Source organism: Hippoglossus stenolepis, chromosome 22 (genome assembly GCF_022539355.2).
Source record: "Hippoglossus stenolepis isolate QCI-W04-F060 chromosome 22, HSTE1.2, whole genome shotgun sequence".
In the NCBI taxonomy this organism is placed as follows: domain Eukaryota; kingdom Metazoa; phylum Chordata; class Actinopteri; order Pleuronectiformes; family Pleuronectidae; genus Hippoglossus; species Hippoglossus stenolepis.
In genome coordinates, this window is record NC_061504.1 from 3,980,555 (window position 1) to 4,005,303 (window position 24,749).

General features: G+C 40.8%; 1 protein-coding gene across 1 annotated transcript; it reads left to right on the forward strand.

The window, feature by feature from the left end:
- Nucleotides 1-150: 150 nt before the first annotated feature.
- LOC118101791 (monocarboxylate transporter 2) lies at nucleotides 151-24,016 on the forward strand. The gene is given in 6 exon segments (XM_035147777.2): nucleotides 151-446; nucleotides 9,498-9,737; nucleotides 16,348-16,491; nucleotides 17,248-17,302; nucleotides 17,304-18,049; nucleotides 18,437-24,016. Coding segments are annotated over 5 exon segments (1,437 nt in total). The 5' UTR covers nucleotides 151-446; nucleotides 9,498-9,526; the 3' UTR covers nucleotides 18,718-24,016.
- Nucleotides 24,017-24,749: the final 733 nt, after the last annotated feature.

Here is a 24,749-nt window from a genome sequence, read left to right on the forward strand (position 1 = left end):
TACATTCATCAATTTATTCATTAATCCCCCACATTTATTTATTTATTTATACTTTATTTATTTATTCATGTGTTGTCCTTCATATGCATGGGACACATTGCTGAAACACTACATTACCCAGAAGGAGCGTGGAGGAACGTGTGTGTGTTTGTGTGTGTGTAATATAACGAGTAACGTGTGGTGAAGTACCAGGGGCATCGTGTGGAGCAGCTCGGGGCAGAAAATAGAAACAGAGGCCGGGACAGCGCCGCCCTCCGCAGCTCCACGTCACACAGCGACTCAGTCAGTCAGGAAATTCAAACACACACACACTGATCCGTCCACCTCACTGACACACACACACTCACACACACACAGCACATCTCTGCTGGTGCTGCTGCTGCTGCTGCAAGGTCACCGAGCCGGACACCCTGCGCTCCATCATCCATCATCCGTCCAGTCCACAGGTAAAGTACCGCTTAACGCGTCTTTACGCGCGGCCGGTGATCAGGAGGACTCACCGGGCTCTCGTGCGGGGTTTGTCGGCTTTTGCGGGGAGGAGGATGTGCTGCGATGAGCGGGAGATGCGTGAGAGAGAGAGAGAGAGAGTTTGTCCGTGCGTTTCGTGGTGCGTTCAGGGGCAGCCTTTTTGGGGGGTTGGAGGAAAGGGTGGAGATCCATGCAATCTCAGGCGCGCAGTTGAATGTCTGCAAGAAGAACCAGTTGGGCGATTTAACAAGGAGGAAAGACGCGCGGCCGGTGCAGCGCGTGTAGGCCCTGGTTCTCTAAGACTGGCTTCATCCGGTCCCTATCCTTACATCAGCAGCATCATATGATCAGGCTGCGGTGGTGCTGAGGACTCACCCTGTTGCATCACTCTCTCAGCTTGTCATGGTTTTCTCACCATGTAACACACAACAGTATTCACTCTGTGTTGTCAGCCATGGGTGTGATGAGGATGTGTTATTGTCTCCTAAGCAGGTTTAGCACAAGCTGAGCCCTCCTCTGATCAGCTGCTGTAAAAATAACTCCACATGTCACATTGTGGTTTCCTCCTGCAAACGGTCACACTTCAGGCTGAACAGTCCCACAAGGAGTGGAGATCAGATGCTGAAAAAAGAAAAATGAATTAAACCGCAAGTATTTCATATGACCTGCCCTGTCATCTCAGGGTTATTATCCATGTGGAGCTGGTTGAACTGCAGGCGTGATTTTGATTGGACCGAAATAGTCACGTGACACATACATGTACAATAAGAAAACAATAAATATGCGTAGTGTGTAATTAAAAAAAAAATATACAGCTTGCCCTTACTTACCGGTATACACTTTATACTTTTTAATACTTTTTATTTTCCCTTATATTTAAATACTCACTGGCCCTGACAGCAGCCTGCACTACCTCAACACACAGATCCTCCTCTGCTTTGAACTTGAACTTTGAACTATTTTCAGACTTAATACAATTAATAATGTAGTTCAATTCTCTGTTCTTTATTTTATGTTGCGTCACTGAGATCTTGGAGCAAGCTCACGCCCTAATGTCCTTCAGTATTGATAATGTCGTATCTTACTTTAAAACACTTTTAGGTGTTATAGAGGCAGGGATGTTAGCTAACTTTCTAAACTAGCAGTCAAACCAGATCAAGTAAAGGTTCCTATATATTCTCCATTTACGTACAACATCACTTGCATCCGTTTTAAACAATGTAACTATCACTGCTAATATACCTCTATGCGTCCTTTGGGTTTTTTCCTTTTCTCAGACATCTAATGCTTAGCATAAAAGAGCCTTTAGGCTGTATCCACAAATTCTTGATTGTGATGAATTGACTCAGGATTTCAAGCAAGTTTATTTCTCCCTCTCTGAAAATTAATTTTAAGTGACAGGAATTATTTGATAGTTTGGGAAATCCTCTTCTTTGTTTTCTTGTTCGGCGTTAGATGACAATATTGGTACCTTTTTTATTTCTGTGTATCAATTATGAAGCTATCCTCAGCAGGTAGTTAACTTGGCATCAGACAGGACACTGGGAAACAGCAAGCAGCCTATATGTTAACTCATTAAGTTAATCTTTACACAAACTTTACAGTGAACAAGTGACATGGAGGTTTTACGGGGGTTAATGTCCTGCTTGGCTGCTGGTTGTATTTACTTTATTGATTTCCATTGTAACTGTCAGCAGAGAAAAAAGACTTCACTCGGAAATTCCTAGAGGGAAGTTTCTCATTATTGAGCACATTTCGGAGAAGGATCCTTTGTAACTACGGGGAAAAAACACTGTTCTGCGGCTATTTAAACATTTCAATTGGGACAAGTGTGATGTTTTGTAGCAGTCCAGCCGAGGTTGTGTGTTTTTTCTTGTTCTTGTCGTCCTGCATTCAGTTACAAGGTGTCCGTAACAGTAACACACTGTAGTTGTCCACCCTGTTTGTCAGCAGTTACGCCCCTTCACAATGTAAGCAGCAACATTGGTGTCAGGCTTTTTATGAGCGACCAACACTGGTTTCCTTATGCAAGTGTTAATAGTTGAGACTTTGTTATATAATGTCGTTGTTAAGGTTGTGCTCAGATATACATATATATATATATATACATAAACGTGTATGACACTGACAATGTGCGCCTGTGTAGGTTTGGATCCGGACATCCTTGTTTCAACAGAGAAGTTTATTGTGGACACAAGCCTGCTGCTGTGTGCAAACAAAATCACCTGATACAGTACAAACCATTGTACTCCAAATGGAGAACACGTTACAATTAAAAACTTCCTAATGTGTAAGCTGCAAGAAACTATACACCCTCAAAAAGTTGTTTTTATACCTTGTTTTAATTACCACAATAAAAGCGTTCGATAAAAGTCACTCATCTGTAAAATACTTATACACGGAGGCTATTAGAAAGTGACACACGCTCACATTCATTTATTAACGTTGCGAAGGTGGCACACATAAGATCATTTGTAAATCTGTCACGATATAAAAATGCGTCATTTCCTAACCTGTGTCTTTGACCTTCATGACGTGTTCGGAGGTGTGCATCAGAGCCAAGGCATCTGATTGGTGGTTTGGCTTTGGAAATGTGGGTGTTATCCACCCACATGACACCATGAAGTGGATGGACTTTTCCAGAGTGCTGTTGTGTCCACACCAGTGTAGTTGTGTGTGCATGGTGGGTTGACTGATGCTCTCGTTTTCATGCTGAGGTGCTCAAACACAACAAACAAAAGGGTTCCAGAGAATACTGTGTTGCTGATCGAGCAAATTATTGTTGGAGGTTTTCCACCCTGTTTTAGTGGTAAGGTTAGAGGAGTGTTTTTTTTAATCAAGGCTCTTTCCCAGGAATTCCCAGCCCAGGGGCCTCAGAGTAGACAGGCGGACAATTGAGTAGATAGAGTAAAACGATCTTGGTACATTTTGCTGGAGGACGCCCTACCTGGTGGTCTTTTTCTTTAGAAAACAGGTTTGAGAGAGGGAACCTTTGTTTTTGTGGTACTTCTACCTGTCGGTGCTCCGGACCGTGTGTTTACAGGATCACCGTAGGGAGATTAGATGTCACGGTGCTAACACGAAGATAATGTGTGGTTTGGGCGAGGGTGTAAGGAGCTGCTGATTGGGTTAATGATGAACTCTCTCAAAAACAAAGTGAGTAGTGTTACTTTAGAGGTTGCCCTAGAGCTAATCTTGCGTTGCCATAACCTTAAATCCGACGAGGGTGGGGTGGGGGAAGGTGAGCTGATGGTCAGCCTGGCAGCCGGTGACGGTAGAGGACAAGTTTTCTTTCGTAGAGTCTTACAGGGCTTTCGGGCACCAGTTCATTTGATTGACATTAAACTGGGACCAAAGAATATTGCTGCTGCTCAAGATTTCTAGTAATCTTATACTTCTGGGTTTTACAAGAAGGCCTTCTTGTCCCATATCTCTGACATAACTAACCTGAAGTTCTTCATTACAGTTTCAGTCCTGCAGACCTTCAAAACAAAATCCAATTAAACTTTAGAAACCACTGCCCAACCCTACCAGTGAAGTTACTCAACTTGTATAAGAGGAAACATGGTGCTTTGACTGTTCCCTCCCTGCTGCAATAGCCACTGCTCCATTAAAGTCTACCTGTAGTAAGTCTCATAATACAAAGTTGGCTATCCTTTCATCACAGTCAATATTTCTATATGACCAAATGGTGTGTAATGTAAAAAAAAAAAGGTTGCTTCTATATGGTGGCTCTATTGTGCCTTTTAGCATTCATCAATTTGTTTTGATTTTGCATTCCACAGCTGTGGTTCATTCTCTCGGCTCTCATAAGCAAAGCAACTCTAATAAAACCCCCGTATCTGGTCCAACCACTGACAAGACTGGTTCCAGGCTGTTTAGCGTTAAAGAACAATTGGCTATTGCACAGCCAGATATTTTCCTTAAGATGGAGAACAACCATTCATTCAGTGACCACAACCACAACTTGGCCGCCGTGTCTCAGGAGTCACAGCGGTTTGTCCACAAACCAGATGTTTGGTAGTTCGATCCCCTGGTTCTGTGTAGTCTGCATGCTGTAGCATATAGTAGCACTGTTTGATTTCTTTAAAAAAATTATTTAATATATGTTATCAATATCAGGTTTAGCTGAAACCTTGTGTCGCACCAGTTGCGGAGTGGAACAGTATATTGCAAATTCCACAGGCTCCTAGTCCATAATGATCCAAAATCAACATCTGTATTATATTCCTACAGTTGATGGTTAAATGAACTGTGATTTGTTGCTTTAGCTCTCTCAGAACATGGTGGTTTCCTGGTTGTCTGGAGACTCAGGATGTGATACTGTGTCTATGATGTTGTGGTTTCAAACGTAGGTCGTGGTCTTATCTCTCAACTTACGACAAAATGTGTAACATTTTAAAGAGAATGTTAACATTGGGATTTGAAGGATCACAGAGGTCCTGGGTTCCAACTCCTAAACTTTACTAGGGTTAGTAAGATCCTGATTATTATTCTGATGAATGAATGACCAACGTCACACGTTTGAACAAGCTGATAAGATTTTAATGATTCCCTCCCTGTTTAGAGGATGGAGCAATAGAGCAATAATGAGTGGTATAAGGACTGTGTCAACTACCTTGAACTGGCCACTAATGCAGGTTACACATCCACATAGTGCACCACACAGAAACTGAAACATGACACGGTGCCAAATCAAGAATATAAAGGGATTCAATTGCAGTTTATCTAGATATTTGATATAATAACATTCAAGCTTATCTTGATGAGATTAACAGATAACTTTAAGACTTGTATGGGCTCTCAAGGAAATCAATAGACACATCTCATACACTGCTGGGTTTGTGTAGCGTGTAGTGTGTAGCGTGTAGTGTTTGTTTGTTCCTCTTCCAGTCTTCCCCATTTGACCAGATTGTGATTTTTCTGGCTACAACACGGGGGGAAACGGCAAAACCCAAATCCAAGCTTCAGAAACCGAGCAGTGTCTCAGCCTCTCTGTATGCACGAGTTTTGTTTGCCTCCGACCTCTCACCTTGAAGGCCACGCCCATAAACTCAAACTTACCTGACATGCAACACTGGGGTCTCCTCTGGGCCCTTGTTGTGGGTTAAACCTGAGATCCTGTGTCTGTCCACAATACAAAGAATGCAGTCTTTCAGGCTCTCTGCCAAGGTGCTACCATTAGTGATGTCCTTGGAGGACACACTCACACACACACACAAACACTGTGACTGAGCTGTTCTTTAGGAGTCCAGTGCTGAGTGACTCAGTCTTATGAGTTTTTGCCACTTGGCTAATTTGATTATAGAAAGAGTATTTTGGTTCCTGCCTCCTCCGTGCAACTCATTGATTCAACTTTTCTGTTTCAATAAACTCGCCAAGGTGAAGGCAGCTGGTCATTTCAAGTACATGCAGATGACAATGGACCAAAACAAGCCGTGTGCCCAGCCCAGTAACAAACTAGGACATGTGTGTGTGCGTGTGTTTGTTTGTGCGTAAGTTTGTGTATTACTCATGTTGTGGGGACCTAAATCTGTTTACATATTCCCATTATGGGGATTTTCTTTCTTATGAGGATGAAAGATAAGTCACTATCACGTAAATCATGACATTTTAAGGTTATGGTTAGGTTTAGGTTTAGGTTAGGATATGGGTTAGGGTTAGGCAAGTTGTAACTATGGTTAAGGTTAGAGTAATTCTCCAGGAAATCGATGTAAGCCCATGTAATGTCTACTGAATGGAGACACTACTGTGTGCGTGTGCGTGTGGTTGATTGTGGTTGATTGTGGTTCTTTTGTACCTGCTATTTTCCCCCCATCCTCTTACATGTGTGGACTCTGCTGCGTTTCATTAATTTGTTCAATTTGCCGGTAAGACAAGCAATGTAAGAGTTGCCTCTGTGTTGTGGTTGCTTGTGGGTTTTGGTCATTGTTTTTTAAACATTAAAAATGTATCCGTAAAAAGAATCTCATAGGCTGTTGAGAGCTCAGACCATCACTAGTGGACAGCTACATCCCGTCACACATGACATTAGAACGCGTGTCCACATATGTCTTGAATGACAATTTGTGATCAGATCAAACTTCCCACGTTCTATAACCACATAACTGTGTACAACATGGCTGTCTGCAAAGACTAAGTGCGTTATTGTCTTCAGCCAGACTCTCTATGACAGACGGCTCCTTTGTGCGTGTGCATGTGTGTGTGAGATAATTCATTCAATTCATTGAAAAACTGTAGGGGGCCAGATGGCGTCAGCTGAGTGGGCGGTACTTCATATGTGGACCAGGGCACATGCATTCTCACAGAAAAAAAGAATGTAGTGTCCTCACTGTGTCTCAGGTCCGTCCACTACTGAACAGACACAGACGTTTTACCAGGTGTGATCTGGGTCTATGTGAGACTGAAACATTCAGTTAGCAGTGGCCTATACCGGAGCTGCTGCCACTGTGTGAATGTGCTGCTTTCACTATGCAGATTATGGGTTGAGATAAGATTTTACAAGGCTTAACAACAGAAATCCCATTTTATTTAGAAACCGGTAAGTCTGGGGACGGGTAGGGACACATCAAACGGTTTGCAGGGCTGCTTGTCAAGACGGGTGGAATGCTCGCATACTGTCGACTGTAGCTCTTTTGTGAGAAGAACAAGAAAAAGGAATATCCCCACAGGTTTCTATAAACATTAACAGAAACCTCTTCAATCATGCACCTTAACTGTGGGCGTGGACAGAGGTGTGGCACCTAAAAATACCCACAGATGACGGTCAAATATTTCCACTCACTTTGATGTTACCACATTTGCATCGGCTTGGCTCCAACCAGAGTTCCTATGAAGTAGCTGGCAGTAGAAGCTGCCTGTGAGTCACTCCCGGACACATGGGAAGTGTTGACATTGTACAACTGAATTGGAACTTTGCTTCGCTTGACTTCTTACGTACTTAAATAGTTGATCATAAACCACATATGTCAAGCTTGTCTAGATGTTTTTTCCCCCCCCCGAACTCATCGCTGTTCTTTTATGGTCAATCGGTTTGGAGCTTCATATTCCAACCCATCAATTTAAGCTGCTTATGAGTTCTGAGGCTCCTTTGTGTGTTGTCGTCACGTTCAATCAATCAAAACCAGTATCTACAGCGAGTGCTGCTGCCGACAGCCTATAATCTGATTAGCGTGGATTAAACCCACTATATGGACCTCTGGGAAAAAAAGGCATAATCTCTAACTTTGATTGAAGGGCCAATGCAAGGGTGGTACACAAAGCATTAAACTTCCATTCACCAGCCTGGTTTTAGCTAAATTAAAATGTCATACAATATTTTTAAAATACATTTTGTAGTGTAGCCGTAAGTATGATAAAATTAGGACTTGAAATACACATAGAAATATATAAGACAATATATAAAACTGTTATGGAACAACTATAATCATAATAATAATTTATTCAATTAATTCAAAATATATTATGTAAACATGATATAATATCAATAATTTGTTATCATTATTTTATACATGTATCAACAAAGTAATTGATTGAAACTCTAATAATAACTCACTCTGGTTACCATGACAACCAGCTGTGCCTCCTTATTTCCCAGATTTCTTCAAACCCTATAAAACTCTCAAATTACAAATTTTATGTTTTTTAAAAACTTGGCGAATGTGCTTATTGGCACGAGTTATTATCATTAATGACTTAATGTCAACACTTAAAGTAGAACTTTTTATGAGTCTCTACAACATCGCAATCTGATCAGGGGAGAGAGCGGCAACGGGGAGAGAGAGCGGCATCATTTATTTATATTAGGTGGCTGATGTTCACGGGTCATTTACAGACTGAGGAGTCCGCTCTCCTTTTAAGGTTGTAATGTTCTTAAATTAAACTCGCTGCTGTAAAATGTAGACTTCCACTGACCAAATCCCCAGTGCTGGTATTTACTGGTCAGTGAGCAGAAACAGGAACTACTTCCACTGGAAATGTAGTGGCTGTAATAACTGGTTCACGCTGATCCCTAGTCTAGATTTGCTGAGCTGACATAATTGCACCCTTGCGTTGCTGCAGTGCAAACACGATGAAACATGTGGATTCTCCCACGGGCCGTTTTATTAATGTGGAAACCAAACAGGCTGCCATCATGTCACTATGCATCGTGAGCTAATCATACAGCTGTAAACTGTTCCTGATTGATTCAGAGAGGTGACGCTAATGAGGTCGGACAGAGCTAAACTATAACAGCTGCCCGTTTTGGTTCTCATGAGGTGTGTGTGTGTGTGTGTGTGTGTGTGTGTGTGTGTGTGTGTGTGTGTGTGTGTGTGTGTGTGTGTGTGTGTGTGTGTGTGTGTGTGTGTGTGTGTGTGTGTGTTTCCGCATGTCAGTCCGCTCGCAAAAACTCAAGTGTGAAGTGCGGAGTGTGCAGTCGGCGCTCTCTGTTTGTCACATGTAATCAGGGTGTGTTTGCATTGTCCACAGAGGCACCGTATTTTCAAACAACAGCCTCCTACTTGTTCCCATTATCGCCTTAGGGCTTGGGGGGCGGGCTCAAGGTGAATACTGGGCAGGTCTGGTCTGGTATCTCTTTTAGAGTGAGTGCTTGCCCTCTGTATAATTACTACACTGTGTGTGTGTGTGTGTGAGACAGAGTGTGTGTTTGCACACGTCTCCTCCAGGATACAGGCCTCTGGTATGTCCTTCTCCCTCCCGTGTCACATTACCGCTGGTTTCTGTTAAATGACATGTGAAGGACAAAGCTTTGACCTCCTTTGCAATCCCACTGCCGTCTGTATACTGTCAATATGAGCTGCAGCTGGTAATCTGATTTATCTCTGTATTGTAAGTAATCATCTGTGACAGTTTCCTATAAACTGCTCTGGTTAATTCATGTCTATACTTAAAGTCCCCAGACACTGGAGAAAAATAAGATAGGACAAAGTGAAGTCATACATTATGTCAGAAATAAAATATAAGGAGTAAAAAAAGCACAGTAACGCCTGGTTGGTTTTAATGTCCTCTCTGTTTTCTTGTCGTTGCAGTGAATACTCTGTGTTGAGGAGGGCCAGCGATGCCGCCACCGAGTCCCCCTGCCGTGCCCCCCCCAGACGGCGAGTGGGGATGGGCTGTGGTGTTGGCATCTTTCATCTCCATAGGCTTCTCGTACGCCTTTCCCAAGGCCATCACAGTCTTCTTCAAAGACATCCAGATCATCTTCGATGCCTCCTACAGTCAGATCGCATGGATCTCCTCCATCATGCTCGCGGTCATGTATGCTGCAGGTGAGTTGGTGGTTCGTCTGACCTTCATCTCCAAAGGGCTGCGGCTGTGGCTCAGGAGGAAGAGCGAGTCGCCCCCCTGGCCAGAGGGTCGGTGGTTAGATCCCCGGCTCTTCCAGTCCACATGTCAAAGAGGTCCTGCTGGTAAATGTGCTCGATTGAGAGTCAGTCCCAGCTGTCAAATTTAGCACAGAGATAGTAATTAAAACCAAACTTACTTGAAAAATTGCCTCATTGTGATAAGAACTACCTAAAATGACAGAAATCATCCTTGAGTAAAAATGTTTTTAAAGTATTTGATGTGTACTATGACTTTTTTAGATTCATCTGTGTCCCACAAACGCATGAGGAGGCACCGTGTATGAAATATACTGCAGCCAGCCACCAGGGGGCAATGAAGAAGCTTTGGCGTCACTTTTTGGGATCATTTAAATTTATAAACAGTCTATTTGTGATTCCATAATAAGGTTTTCTGAGTCACTGTAATGCACAGACAGTAACATATGACGAGCTCATATCACAGATGGGGCTATAAGCAACAGCTAACAGTGTCTATCGAGCTGGTCTGTGGGCCCGTTGCAATTTAAACAGGAAGTGACTCAAAAGTGTGAGGTTTCATGTATCATTTATGATAATGTCAACTTTTTTTTTATAGGAATTCAAACCCAGTTCCTCTATGACCATTCGAATCACAATGTTAATATTTCTTTAAGGGGAATCTATTATTAGTTTACAATTTTGCATGGTGCGTACTTTCCTGTGTGGGCTTCTTTTTCTGATGAGATGGAGAAAGAAGTAGGTTGTGTGATGAAATCATGACCTACATTTGAAACCACAGCATCAAAGGCACAGTGACACATCCTGACCACACGACGCGGAAACCACCATGTTGTGCAAAGCTGATGCAACTAAAGACAGCAGTCCATTTGACTAACAATTGTAAGAACATAACATTGATGATTTTGGATAATTATTAACAAGGAACCTGTAGAATTCCCAATATATGAGCCATTTTTCAAGGCATACACAGGTGGTGTGACACCTTTGTCTAAACCAGACATTTATATTATATACAAGCTATGGAAACGAACAAAAATGGTGTATTGTATTTTCCAGAATGAGATTTCCTACACATTAAAAATTCTAATAGAGCTGAGTTCAGATTCAGACCGAAGACAAATCTGTGATCAGATGAAATACTGTCACAATGCTCCACCTGGTCCTTATCTCTTTCTTGAGCAAGGAGCAGAAGAATGTGTGTTTTCAGCAGATCTTATACTCCACTATAATGCTCCAGGCACCTGCTACATTCCCCTCGTTGGCTTCAACCCCACAACCTCCTGCTTGGCAGTGCCACGTCTGCCATCTGTCCATGCTGTAATCCTCCTGTCACTCTATGCACTGCCGTCGTCACCATCTGCACTGGTCATCAACAGGCCTGGAAAGCTCATTCAATCCCTTCTACCAAGACCGGTGAAAGAATGTGATGGATGCTTCATTCAGCTTCAGTCTTCCAATAACTATAAATAGTCCAAATGTTTAAAACAAGGTTTAATAAAATATGGACTGATATTTTAAAGTCTTATACTTATATAGTATATAATAGGCAATATCTGTTAGAAATAAGTAGGAGTACTGCACCAAGTGCTGGTAAATATATTAAATCTACAAGGTGACTCGCGATTGGTCGAGCTTGTGTAACGACGGGACCTTGCTACGGCAGCTCCACCCCCTGGTCACTACTGCATGGACTTTTTTTAATTCTTGAAGTAATGGTGACATCAAATACACAATTAAGGGAAGCAATCTTCTTTAAGAGTGAGGAATATGCAGATATTTTCTACACTTTATCTTGAATAATAACAGAATAGTTGCAGATTCTTTTTTATTTGATCCACTAATCGATTTATTGACATAAGTTTTCATCACATTGAATCTGCGAATGCTGAATATTATTATGTTTGGCGGAGCGGCCGTAGGTTCAGTTGTGACTCAGCCCAGCTCCGTGTCTTCCCTGCTCTCTCTCCCCATTTCACTCCTACTGTCCTATCAATAAAGGCAAAATGACCACAAAAAATATACTTAAAAATCTTGTTAAACCATAGTTTTTGACCTGAGACCTTGTTGAGATATAAAACACTCACCATGAAGTGTGTCCGCCACATCATAGGACTTCATTGATCGTCAAGCTGCTGCTCGAGCTTCAGCGTGACTGTGTCAGTACCATGTGGCGACTTTGTCAATATGTGCAGTTACTAAGAGAACAGCTCTTGTTACTCATTCATTCGCATTGATCGCGCTCATCAGCTATTCATTAAGCGCCTGCTCTCTTGTTCTGTCTCTTACGCCGATGAAGCGATCTCTATTTGAATGTTTAACATCTTCCGTAAGTCCCCGTCCCTGCGTGCGTGCGCGTGTGTGTCTGTGTTGGTGTTTACACAGCTCTGTCATTACTGTGAGGCCGCCTGATAATGAGCTACAGCTTCAGACATCCAGAAAAATAACAATCCAATCTATTGAATTTACAAAAATGACCTTTGACATTTCAGTGCTGTTCATCTCAGGCCTTACAACCTGCCAACCTTTTTATCAATGGAAAATAACTAGCTTGATGGACAGAGCTTCCTAAGCCAAAAACAGTCTGATTTCAGTGATAACATAAAATTAATCACAATTGGAAATCAACCAACAATGGTCAACTAAGCAAACTCCAGACTAAACAATCAAAAATCATTTTATTGTTCCTAAATTACTAAAAGTACCAAACCTGGGTATATTAGAAAATTAAAATGTTATATGTTTGCTTCCATTTTCCAGTTTCTGATCTATTTGCAGTCTTACTAGCAACACAACTCCAGGGACAGGAATGTTGGTCCATGCGTTTATATCCTGGATGTATTACAAAGACATTGTTGTCCCCAGAGAATGAAAATAATCATGCGTTCACGTGGTGTCGGAATAATTGGGACAATTAGTTCCCGATTGGGAAATTTACGTGAACGTCATCTCAAGTGACAATTCGGAGAGATGGAGACGTTTTGGTCCACTAGTTGCTGATGTCTTTCATCACTTATAAACCAATTCAGATAATTTTACAACCAGCGCTGAATAGAAGATTTAATGTCAACTTGTCAAATGTTACTTTTGTCACTTGCAAGCTGTCTGTCCATCTCTAGTACCTAACCCCCCCTTTTTAGCCAATATAGACGTTATTATAATCGTTTAATATTATTTATGTCTGTCACACCTGATCCTCTTTATCTGCTCTTCGTTATAATGAAACACAACACATTTTGTTTGCAGCGTCCATGTTTTTTCCACATTCCGACTTCAAAGCACATGGACGCTCCAGAGGCAGAACGAAAGGAACTCTCTCTTCTGAATGAGGTGTCAGCTCGTAAGTTAAGTGGAAGCAGGCGTGGTTCATTGTTCCAAACGCTTCGCTGGAGATATCTGACAAGTTTCTCTTCATACCATTACATCAGGCTGCTGCCAACAAACCAGCCCTCGTTCCCCAAAGCACTGCAGCGAGCGTCGCTCTGCGTGCTGACGTGTTTCAGCTGCAGACTGTGCGTGCGCGTTAAATTGGTGTGACTTATCCTGAGTGTGTGTGTGTGTGAGTGAGAACAGTAACAGTGTACACCTGTGTAACATTCACTGTCATCCATAAAGACAGGTAGAACGTAAATAAAGCACCTGTTAGCTGCTGTATCATGAGGGGAAAGAAGAAATGAATACTTCACTGCAGTTTTGTAGAGAACCAAGTTTCATAAATTTGCTTTTATTTCCACACTGATGACAAACGTATAGGTCCAAATGATGTGTGAATGATGTGTATATATATGTGTGTGTGTGTATATATGGTTTATATTGTTGAATGAATGTCATTAACACTAGGAAAGGGCTACATGAATGCAGTCCATTAACAATCTATATGAACTGGCCAGCAGCGTGTTTGTGACAAAGGGCGCTGTCACATTTACCTTAATGGTCCAGAACTTAGGACTTTTCAGACCAAGACCAAGATCCAGACAAAATGTACTTCCACCTAAAGAGGTTGTCTTGGTCTGGATCAGACTGAACCATAGTTGGGTTCGTTTACAGTGTGGAAACATTTGTTTTGAAAGGTCAGACCTTCATTACAAAGTTAAACCAAACTAACCGGATCAAATGTAAACATTAATGCAAAGACATGAACCTCGGTCCAGACTATGGTGTGAAAACGATCGCACTGTAAATTAAAGGAACATTTAATCTGTATTTTTTTTTCTTCTGACCCATCATTATTATTTCAATAACACACACTGTGCCTGTCATACACCACAAGGCAATGCTCGGCCATTAACAGCATCTTACATCTTTTTATTCTCACCTTTATTACATAAATATAAAGGGAGCAAGATGGAAGCCATTTACTGCTTTTTAAAACCGCTGAGGACTCAGAGCAGTGTCCTGCTCATCCAGCCACACCTCACTCTGATTGACTTAGTTCTACATGTGGACATCTGGAAGCTGCCTCGCACAACCACCGTCTTATCTGCTGGTCGCTGAGCAGCTTCACCGGAGCCGTGGTGGTGGCTGACTCTCCCCCACTCCCTTTTATCTTGTCAGCAGAGGAGATAGAACTGGAATCCTTCCCATCACGAGCCTGCTTCTTTAATCTGGACCATGTGAACATCTTCTACTTTGTTGCTGCCTCCAGTTACACAACTCTAAACTTTACCTCACAGCCTGGGGTCGACCCAGAAATATGGATAAACTTTTATTAAATAGTTGGTCTACCCTCTATTCTGTCCCTGGGAATATCTGTGTAATGGGTCCGCGGCCAAACACACTGTCCCTTCAGAAAACCGTGTCTGTCTCTTCTTGCACCGTAATAGTTTTCTAAAAGATGTTTGCTTCCATTTCCTCACCCTCTTTTGAGTGGATGATGGATAACCGGCGTTCTCACATCATGAGCCGCAGCAGCCTCGATGCTGCAGCTCACATTAAAGCGTTGTGGAAAAAACTGTTAGACACATTTCTATATGTGTCCTTCCCTTTTTCGTATCTAGGTGGTTATATTTAGTTTGTGGTTTTGTCCACTGTGTAATGAAGCCGACGCTGCCACTGCCCAGCACATGATAAGCCCTTTTTTCAAGGGAGGTAATGTGCAGGCTCAGGGGCTCCCTCATCTCCTCCGACTCGGGTCCCGCCGAGCCCCCGAGAATACTGATCACTGGCGTGGATGCAAATGAGGCGAACTTTTCCTCAAGGTCGAAAAAAAGATTCATGCAGAGCAAATTAAGGCAGATGACTCCTCGCCCGTAGTGGCTTTTTAAATTGCCCTGGGTCTGGCAGAAATATGATACATCTTCTGGCTGGTAATGAGAGCATTATTTCCAAAAAAAAATACATCTTTCATTACTTTTCTGTCTCCCTATTCGATTTACACCTCCTGTACTTAAAATTCAGCAAAGGCAGAGGCGACGGTGTCAATTATACGATGCAAAGATTCCTAAAAGTTTTAACAGAGGAAGTTTTGTACTGAGATTTATTCAACTGATCAAATGTCAATTTGATCAGTCTCTAGTCTCTAGAATATAGAGTAACAATCCTATATAAAATGCAGAGTCCAGCATTTTACCTTATCATTCAGTGAATCTAGTCATAATTCAAATGGTCAGAACATATTGAGAATCCCAGCTATAAAAACAACCCGGCCCAGTAATGTAAAGGTTTTTCTTCAGTTACACTTGTGATTAATCTCGTAAGTACAGCATTTACAGTGATAACAGAGGATACAGATTCTGAATACTAAGAGAAAACTTTCCTCAGCACTGTCATTTAGAATGAGAATGTATATATTATGGCTGATTTTTATTATGCCTGTGCCACACTCAATTTTAAATATCGCACCCACCTTGCTCATATTTTCCAGATGCAATATGTTTTATATTAAACAACAAGGCTTTAAATGCATATATGTTATGCAATGTTTTGTGGTTATAAATACAAATGAATGCACACGTAATGTCTATGGCTATTCATGGCATACATTTCAACAGTTACGTTTCGTAGCATAGCGAAATAAGTGTGTACAAAACAGGAAGTGGCTGTGTAAGGCCTAATAATTTAGGCCTGCAGAAGGAATCCAGCCTCCATATGCTCATATTTTCAAGCCATCTGAATACAAAACTCACATTCTTATACCAAGTGGCTCTGATGCATCACAGTGCATTTTTCAGAAAGTGCTTTGTCGTTTGTTTTTTGGGGCTTTTTGAGTGAATTGTATCGTGACGCAGGTTCTACACAGACTGGAGAATGTAAAAACAGTTTGACACAACATAACCGTCTACACTGTGTTGTGTGTTAAAGCAACATACACAAACATAAAAATAACATTTGTATATGCAGGTCTTTTCTAATTCATGACATTGCCACTTACTTGATGGAAGTGCAGTGTTTAAATATTTAAACAGCCGGCTTGCTGATATTAATAGAAGCCAGGCTCGTGCTGGCGTGCAGCACTAACTAGATTAAATCATTATGCGCTCAATTTCAGTGATCCTGCACTGTAAACATGCGACGTGTGGGTTGATTTGTTTTGTTTTGTTTCTTCCATTTGTTCCAGGTCCCATCAGCAGCATACTGGTCAACAAGTACGGCTGCAGGCCCATCGTCATGATGGGGGGATGCCTCTGCTCCACCGGCATGATTTTAGCATCCTTCTGCAACGATGTGATGCAGCTTTACCTCTGCATAGGAGTTATCGGTGGTAAGTACGTCCAATTCCACTTAAGTCAATTTTCAGTTAATTTGATTAGCCCCTTCTTCTAAACAGCAGGTTGAAAGGTAAACAGCCTTTACATGAAAATAGTGTGTGTTTGTTTACTCAGTCTATTTTGTTTTTTTGCTGCAGATACAGCCCATCAATATCAGTCTGTGTCCTTTTTAAACCTTAATGGATTTACCCTCTAATAATCAATACCCACAAGTAGAGAGAGAACCCATGACTACTGTATGTCTTAATCAGCACTTTGTGGTTTTTACTTTATAGGACATAATTTAATTCTGTAATATGACAAATGATATTGCTTAATTGATCTTTTTATTGCATTATATTTGAAAGAAGGAGTGTGTACAAAATGCCTTTTGATAACACTTAATATAGAACTGGGAAATGTATCACATAAATGGAAACAAAACTCTGTCGCTACTTACCAAATCGTAAAATCAAAACTTGCTGCTTTCTTCTTCATATTTTCTTTACATGGTACATTTAAAAAGTAAAAGTATTTACAAGTTGTTGCTCAAAGACAAACATTCCTTCAGTATGTCTGCTTATATGTGAGAATATTTTACTGTTTTAGCTGCAGCATTTAGTTATTTGACAGATATTTGGACAATCCATATCGCTAATTATGAGAGGTACAGTTTTTTATGTAGGAAATTTGAAAGTAAAATAGTGTTGTTTTGCACAGGTGATAACATAAGAAACTGTAGCATGACGGTCACCAATCTTTCCTCGTAGGTCTTGGACTAGCATTCAACCTGCAGCCAGCGCTGACTATGATTGGCAAATACTTTAAAGAAGCGGCCCATTGCTAACGGTCTGGCAATGGCCGGCAGTCCGGTGTTCCTCTGCACCTTGGCTCCTCTCAACCAGTACCTCTTCAACCAGTTCGGCTGGAGAGGCAGCTTTCTCATCCTGGGCGGCCTGCTGTTAAACTGCTGTGTGGCCGGTGCCCTCATGAGGCCTCTGGGGCCGCCACCCAGCAAGGTCAAGAAGGAAGAAGAGTTGGCAGCCATCAGCACTACGACAAAGGAGAAGTGCAGCGTTTGGCAAACAGTCAACAAGTACCTAGACTTGACGCTCTTCAAACATCGTGGCTTCCTCATCTACCTAGTGGGCAATGTCATCATGTTCCTGGGCTTCTTCGCACCTATTGTCTTCCTTGCAGCCTTTGCCAAAGACATGGGTGTGGATGAGTACTCCGCTGCCTTCCTGCTTTCGATCCTGGCTTTTGTCGACATGTTTGCCAGGCCATCAATGGGGCTACTGGCCAATTCGCGTTGGGTTCGACCTAGGATCCAGTACTTCTTCAGCTTTGCTGTGCTGTACAATGGGGTGTGCCACATCCTCTGCCCTTTAGTTGAAAGCTACACCGGCCTGGTAGTGTACGCAGTGTTCTTTGGCTTGGCCTTTGGCATGGTCAGCTCAGTGCTGTTTGAAACACTGATGGACCTTGTCGGGGCTCCGAGGTTCTCCAGTGCTGTGGGACTCACCACCATTGTGGAGTGCTGCCCGGTCCTTCTTGGTCCACCTCTAGCAGGTATGATCTATATGTCTAAGAGCATATTTCATTCACTTACATGCAAGATTAAAATTTTCTTAACTTTCATTTGTTCTTAGCTCTTCCGTCTATCACATTCGATCAGTTATGTCTTGCCTATAATGTACTGTTTTTTCTGTAGTGTTTCAAGTGATTGTTGATCAATAATGACAAATCTTATGTTGCCATTTTGGTTCCATTTTATTGTGAAAGAGACCATGTATATCAAGAGAAATCCTTTTTAAATAATGGTTAAATAAAAATGACATTGTTATTTAATCATCACTCAGTTAATAATAATTGGCAATTGTAGACACATTTTCTGCAAAATATAATACAACTTTGTGACGATACTTTAACATTTTAAAACTTTGTGTTGTCTTACAGGGAAGCTGGTAGACGTCACAAAAAGCTACAAGTACATGTATTTTTGCTGTGGAGCTATCGTGATTTTGGCTAGTATTTGGCTCTTCATTGGAAACTTCATTAACTACAGACTCTTGGACCGTGAGCGCAAACGTGCAGAAATGTACAAGCGGACTGAAACGGAAGATCCAGACAAAGTTCAGGATCTTAAGGAGGCTGGTGAGGAAGCCAAGGCCTCTGAGGAGCTGGTCAACAAAGATGAGAAAGATGAGGAATCTATGCAGCGGGAAACCAACATCTAGATCCGTCTGCTCTCCCAACCACTCCCCTTCAGCTCCAGCGCAACCTTGCAACACTTTCAACTACGATCAAACTGAGCTCCGTGTCAAGAGGCACCTCTTGGTGTTCCACTCAGCTCTATTTGGGGTCCTCAGCATTTCTCTAAAACTAACTTGAAAAACAACAACTGTGTTGTAGGAAGCTGAGACGAGCAGCTTCAGCTGTGACTTTTAACAGAAATATTAACCAGGGACAAACGTGTAGGATACTGTATGCATATGAAGAGGCTAAAAGTCAGAAGATGATTGTGGAAATCAGTATAGAAATGACTATTTTCTTTTTTTCCTCTTCCACCTGATTTTGGATTTACTGTAAACACAAGACTGCAACTGAGGAATCAATATCTCCACCACAGATTACCTAGTTGCAGTTATAGACAGAATATGAGATTATTGTTTCTGGTGAAACTATGTCAGCTGAGAATAAACAGCAAATCTGTGTTGATGTTGGCAGATAATAACAAAAACAGTCAGTCGATCAACTCTGCTGTCAAGTATTATCTGCTGCAATGTGGTCAGACAGGATTTTAGGTCAGTTGCAACAAGTGAAAATATCCCAAGCTGTAGCAACAAGCGTCACTCCGTTTCTCCTTCTGTGTCTTCCGATATGATGTGAATGCAGTATCAACGTGTTGCCAATGTTCCAACATCACCAGCAAACTGAATTCACATGTTGAGTAAAGATCTCTTCACAACCCTCTGAAGTCTTGCTAAATGAAGATTTGGTGTTTAACAAGACCTCTCTTTGAATGAAAGGTCACAGGGTCAAGTGTTGAAGAACACTGATCCCTAACTGTACGTTAACACAACAACCAACTTGGTTTATCGGTTGCATTTCATCGTGGGGAACTTCCAGGCTCTGATTGTACCAACTTTACAGTCAGATCAGAGGTGCTCATTCGTCATTGGAAAATGAAGAGATGTGATAATTTCAGACATTAAGCCAGCAATAATAATGGATACAGTCTTTTTCCAACATGCAACCTTTAAAATACCTTTTCGATAGTCTTTCCCATTGACTATTTAAAGAACACTGACACATTTAGGCTATTGTTCCTGAAATCGAATCAATATGGAACAAAAGAGGAGCCATGAGATTCCTGGTTGCTCAGCTTTGTAGGAAGCAAAAACTTTAACTTTCTGATAATCTCGGTGCACTTGATCCGTGATACGTGTCAGCGAGAACCAGAATGTAACGACCCTAATTGCATTCTTTCATATGGCAGTTGGGCGTCCTAAAATCCTCACTTCCATAAATAAAGAGCAGATGTGTTCACAGCTGGTGACGCTGGTGCACGCACATTATACTGCCCACCTGAGCACTGTTATGTCGTGTTGTAAAACTGCACCAATGTCCCACTTTAATACGTTCGATCAAGTCATAAAAGGCTCCTTGTAAGTTGTCTAATGCTCAATATTGCACTCATATACCGTATGCTGCACTAAAAGAAAAAAAATGGCCATACGACTCCCCAACCTTCTTCATAAAACTGCTGCAACTCAATACATTTGATCATGGTTGAATGTAATTTCCTCTGTGGGCCTTAATAAGGTATTAATGACCAAAATCTCTCAACTCCCTCATATTGAAATGCAGACATACAGGGAAACGTGCAGTATATCTCCTGGTCAGTTTAACAGTCCACTCTATGATGCATTGCCTTAAATGTGATGTAGTGTAATTCCAGTTGTACAGTGCATACGTGATAGTATTATACAAAGCTGATACACTTTAACGAGACCGCTTATTTTGCTGTTAGGAACTCGATGTTATCCGCTCCATTCGTCCGCATTGAAATGTTAAAACGAGCATTAAAGCATCTGAAGGAATACCGCTGACAATACAAATGAACGGATGCTGATCAAGTCTACCTGTATTTGCAATCTCACTGTGTGCTCTCAACGTGTTCCGGGTCAACATATCACGTAACAATGTAACTGTCTGTTGTCGTAAGTGTCAGTGTTGTTCAATATTCCATCCATTCCATGTTTTATTTTAATTTTTGTAAATGTCACCCTACACTGTGCTGTTGGTCGTTTTTTGTCTCGACACCTGAAGCTCGGAGCTGACCACATGGTGTCCTGTCTCAGCCAAACACATTTTCATAACAAATGTAGTTGGTCAAAGCAATCATGAACAAAAGAAACCTGTCATTGTCTCTTTTTTTTTTCCTGCGTTGAATATTTGAATGTGTATTCAGACTCATGGAAATGAATGTCCAGCTGCGTAGCAGAGGCTCTAACAATGTACCACCTTTACCCAGGAATAATGACAGCCGAGTCACATCCTCTACGGTTTAATGTAGATGAAGTCTCAGCGTATTGGTGGGAAACTGTTGAAAGAAAAACAACTTCTTCTCAATTCGTTCTCAGCCAAGGACCCCTACAAGTGAGAAAATATTCCAGGGACCCCCCTCATGTATGACCCTCGGAATAATTTTACACAGCCTATTTTTTTTACAGCTCTACTTATGTGAGAGAATAACACAAGAGAAGAGGTCATACAAAGATATAAGACATAATATTTTTACCATTTCAACACGGGATACTAATGATAATTTAAATGGATGAAGCTGTAAACTTCTCACGGACCCTGACCCATTTGAGAACCACTGCCGTATGGAAATGAGCCAGTCTGCCCCAGCAACACACAGACAACCCCAGCTTGTCATTTGTTAGGTCCCTACATGTTGAGATTACCTCTTAGTCACTGACTCAAGTGACTGTAACTCAAACTCCCAAAATGCACTTTGTTCATTTCATGCCGATTGTAGTATTTTCATATATTGCAATGTGTGTACCTTCCTTGTAGTTTTGTCTAATGAATATGATCTATACCTAATGAATGTTGACTATTCCAGCTTGCACTTAGTTAGTGGAAAGAGGAACTGCTTTTATTCACTGTGCTCACTGTGCTTGATGAGGGAAACACACTGCTGTGCAATCACTCTCTACTAAATAACACTGCCCCCTGCTGGTTCCAAAACCACCCAGACCAAAAGGTAAAAGCCAAGTTTCAACAGGAACAAACACATTTTTCATATTTTACCTTTTTCGTCAAACCTTTAAGATTTCAGTTTCATGGGTAATGCAAATGCATCTGTACTTTTTTTTCTTTTGGTGGTGGGAATATTCTTTCTTGGTGTTTATATGTGAACATATACAGGTTTAGGACACAACACAACCCATGCAATGGTTTGATGGAACAAAACTATATTTTTTTAATTTCATCCGAGCCATGTACAATTTATGATTTTTACTCCAGGTTTTTCCCTAAAATCTTTAACAATAAGTAAGAAGCTTTTATTGCTTTTGTAGATGGAGCAGAATGAACAGCAGTGTACCAGGAGGCGCGGGAAACCCCCCCAGAGTTTCCCAACCTAGTGTTGTGGATTTTGAATTTCAGAATCTGAACCACATTTAAATCTGTGTAGGGGAAGTAGTTTCATTTTAAAGGGAAATAAATCTGAAGGTGGAGGAACTGCTGCTTTAGAGGCCCCTCCACTTCTTCTAATAGGGAAGCGAGTTTGGGGCACATCAGAACATAAACAGCAAATAAACCATGGTTAAAATGTTGTGGTGTGTATTGTTCTGCAAAACCATGAAGATATTTATTGAAATTAAACCAATATATATATATATTTTTTACTTCTTTTGGTTCAACATGTTTATTTGAAGAACAAAAGGAAACGTGCTATAATAATGGAATCTGAATAGAGATGATGAAGAGTGGATGTGACCTGCACCGATAGCCTTATCAATTATATACTGCTTAGCATCACATATATTTTCTTCTTATGTATAATACCTGTATTTAGAAAGAGGTATATTTTAAGGTTTGCTTAAGACCACATTTAGCAGAGGATAAATTTAAATTTTTGAATTTATTTATTTATTATTGTTATTCCTGTAAACACACAACTTATTAAAAAGTAAATGTTCACTGGCTGAAAGTGGTTTTATTGTATAGCTTGATTGTGTTTTGTTGTTTATTTTTCTTAGGATGGATGAAACTAACACACAGAGTGGTTTAAAGTTTGTAATGGTATAAAAGAGAGGAAGAGGTGTTAGATACATAAATGCAAATGTCACGTGAAAATGTGGCAACTTGCCCTTTTCAGATTTTTAGGGTCGTCTGGTCGGCTAATACAATTAGCTTCAGTTGAGCTGATTGAAACGACAGCAGATTGGACTTTCAAAAACTCCCATCGTCTGAATGGTTGCGTTAATCATTACAAACCAGAGCCAAGTAAACATAGCCACCAGAGAAATTAATTAAAATTGTCCTGATTTTTCTACTTGTTCTGATTCTGAATTATGTTTCTGAATGTGCTTTGATCAAAGTGACCAAAGCCTTTATTTCTATCAGAATCTTTCACAAGTTTAGTGTCAATTCAGGATTTCCACATATTCAAAACTCCCTTTTGAAAACCATTGATTTTAAATAATCTCTTCCCACTGAGCCAATGGGATAAATTCTGCCACTATAACAGAAGCTCAGTTGAACAAACTCTAGTCTGCAGAATGAAATCTTGAATCAGTGTGTGTGTGTCAGTGTGTGTTGGTGTTGACTGTAAACAAGGTGGTTTGCTACTGGGAGGCTGTAGGACTGCCAATAACATCTCTGGTTGTTAAGCTAACTGTGCCTTATTGTGCCACAATGTTCTGAAAAGATTTTTGTGAACACGCTAAACATGATATTGTGTTGCTCAAACATTTACCTTTTTTTATTTATTTTTTCCTCTTTCTCCTTCTGTCTGCATGTTTCTTTGATTTTATATAGTCGATCAACCTAGCTATAGCTGCTAATACAAAATCAACTCCTGTCTGTCTGTTCACCACATTAACACATAGGAACAAACTAGCTGTAAGGCTGCATAACTAGAAATATCTAGTCTGGATATTGTTAAATTGGCAGGATTTTCTTATAGTGTGTTAATAGGACTTTGACAAGGATGCAGATATATGTCATATTGGACACAGTTAGTTGTGTTGACATGTTGGGACCTCTGTACTGTAGCTTGTCTCAGAACTGAACTCAGTCCATTATGTCCTTCCAGTAGCAGACTCACTGTGTGATTCCTCATCAGGGCATCAAACCGTTTTAGTTCAGATTGTGTCTCCACTACCTCTGCAGCCGTCATGTCGGAGCGAGGACCACACGGGTTTCCAAAACTGATATATGTTTTGTTTTTTTGTAACTGTAATATGAAGATATCATCTATCACAGTAGGCTAAATAAATAAAATATGTGTCCAAATAAGCCGTCGTCGTATGACTCTGTTTATAATTTCATGATTTTACTGTTTATTTTTAGTCCTAGATTTGGACTGAGCTGCTGGTCACTTTATGAAACATGACTTTACCTTGTGTTTCATCTGTCACATTTCAGAGGCAGCCTCATATTAGTGTATTGACAGTCAGAGGAAGATTAAACAAGTAAAATGTCCAGAAAAACAAATCTTATCTTTATTGTTGTCAAAGATAAATAACTGAACATGCAATCAATAAATAATGTGTAATTAAAGGCCAACTTGAGACTAGATAAGCAATTCCTAGTTCATTTTATTTAATGCAGTCACCCCTAAATGTACAGAAAGACATTAAATCCTCGAGTACAAGTACATCAATAAAGCTGATATAGCTAATATGTTAGCAAACAGTTGCTACACCTCGAAACAGGTACTGTGGGACGTGAAACCAAAACAATTAACCTAAAGACGCTAAAATGCTCGGTAGAGCTGAGCTATAATACACTGTAGCAATACATTACTCATAGTAACTGGTGCCACTGTAAATAGAAAAAAAATAATGATTAATCCTTTGAATTGACTAGAAATGTAGAATATGTATTTTTATTTTAAGCATTGTGTATTTCTGCTTGCACTTCTATGATACAACCACAGGGGGAGCCAAAGATGGAATTTGTTTTATTCTACTGTAGTGGCTTTAATTAAGATGAAGGTTGGAGTTATGATTTTAAAATCACAGAGATG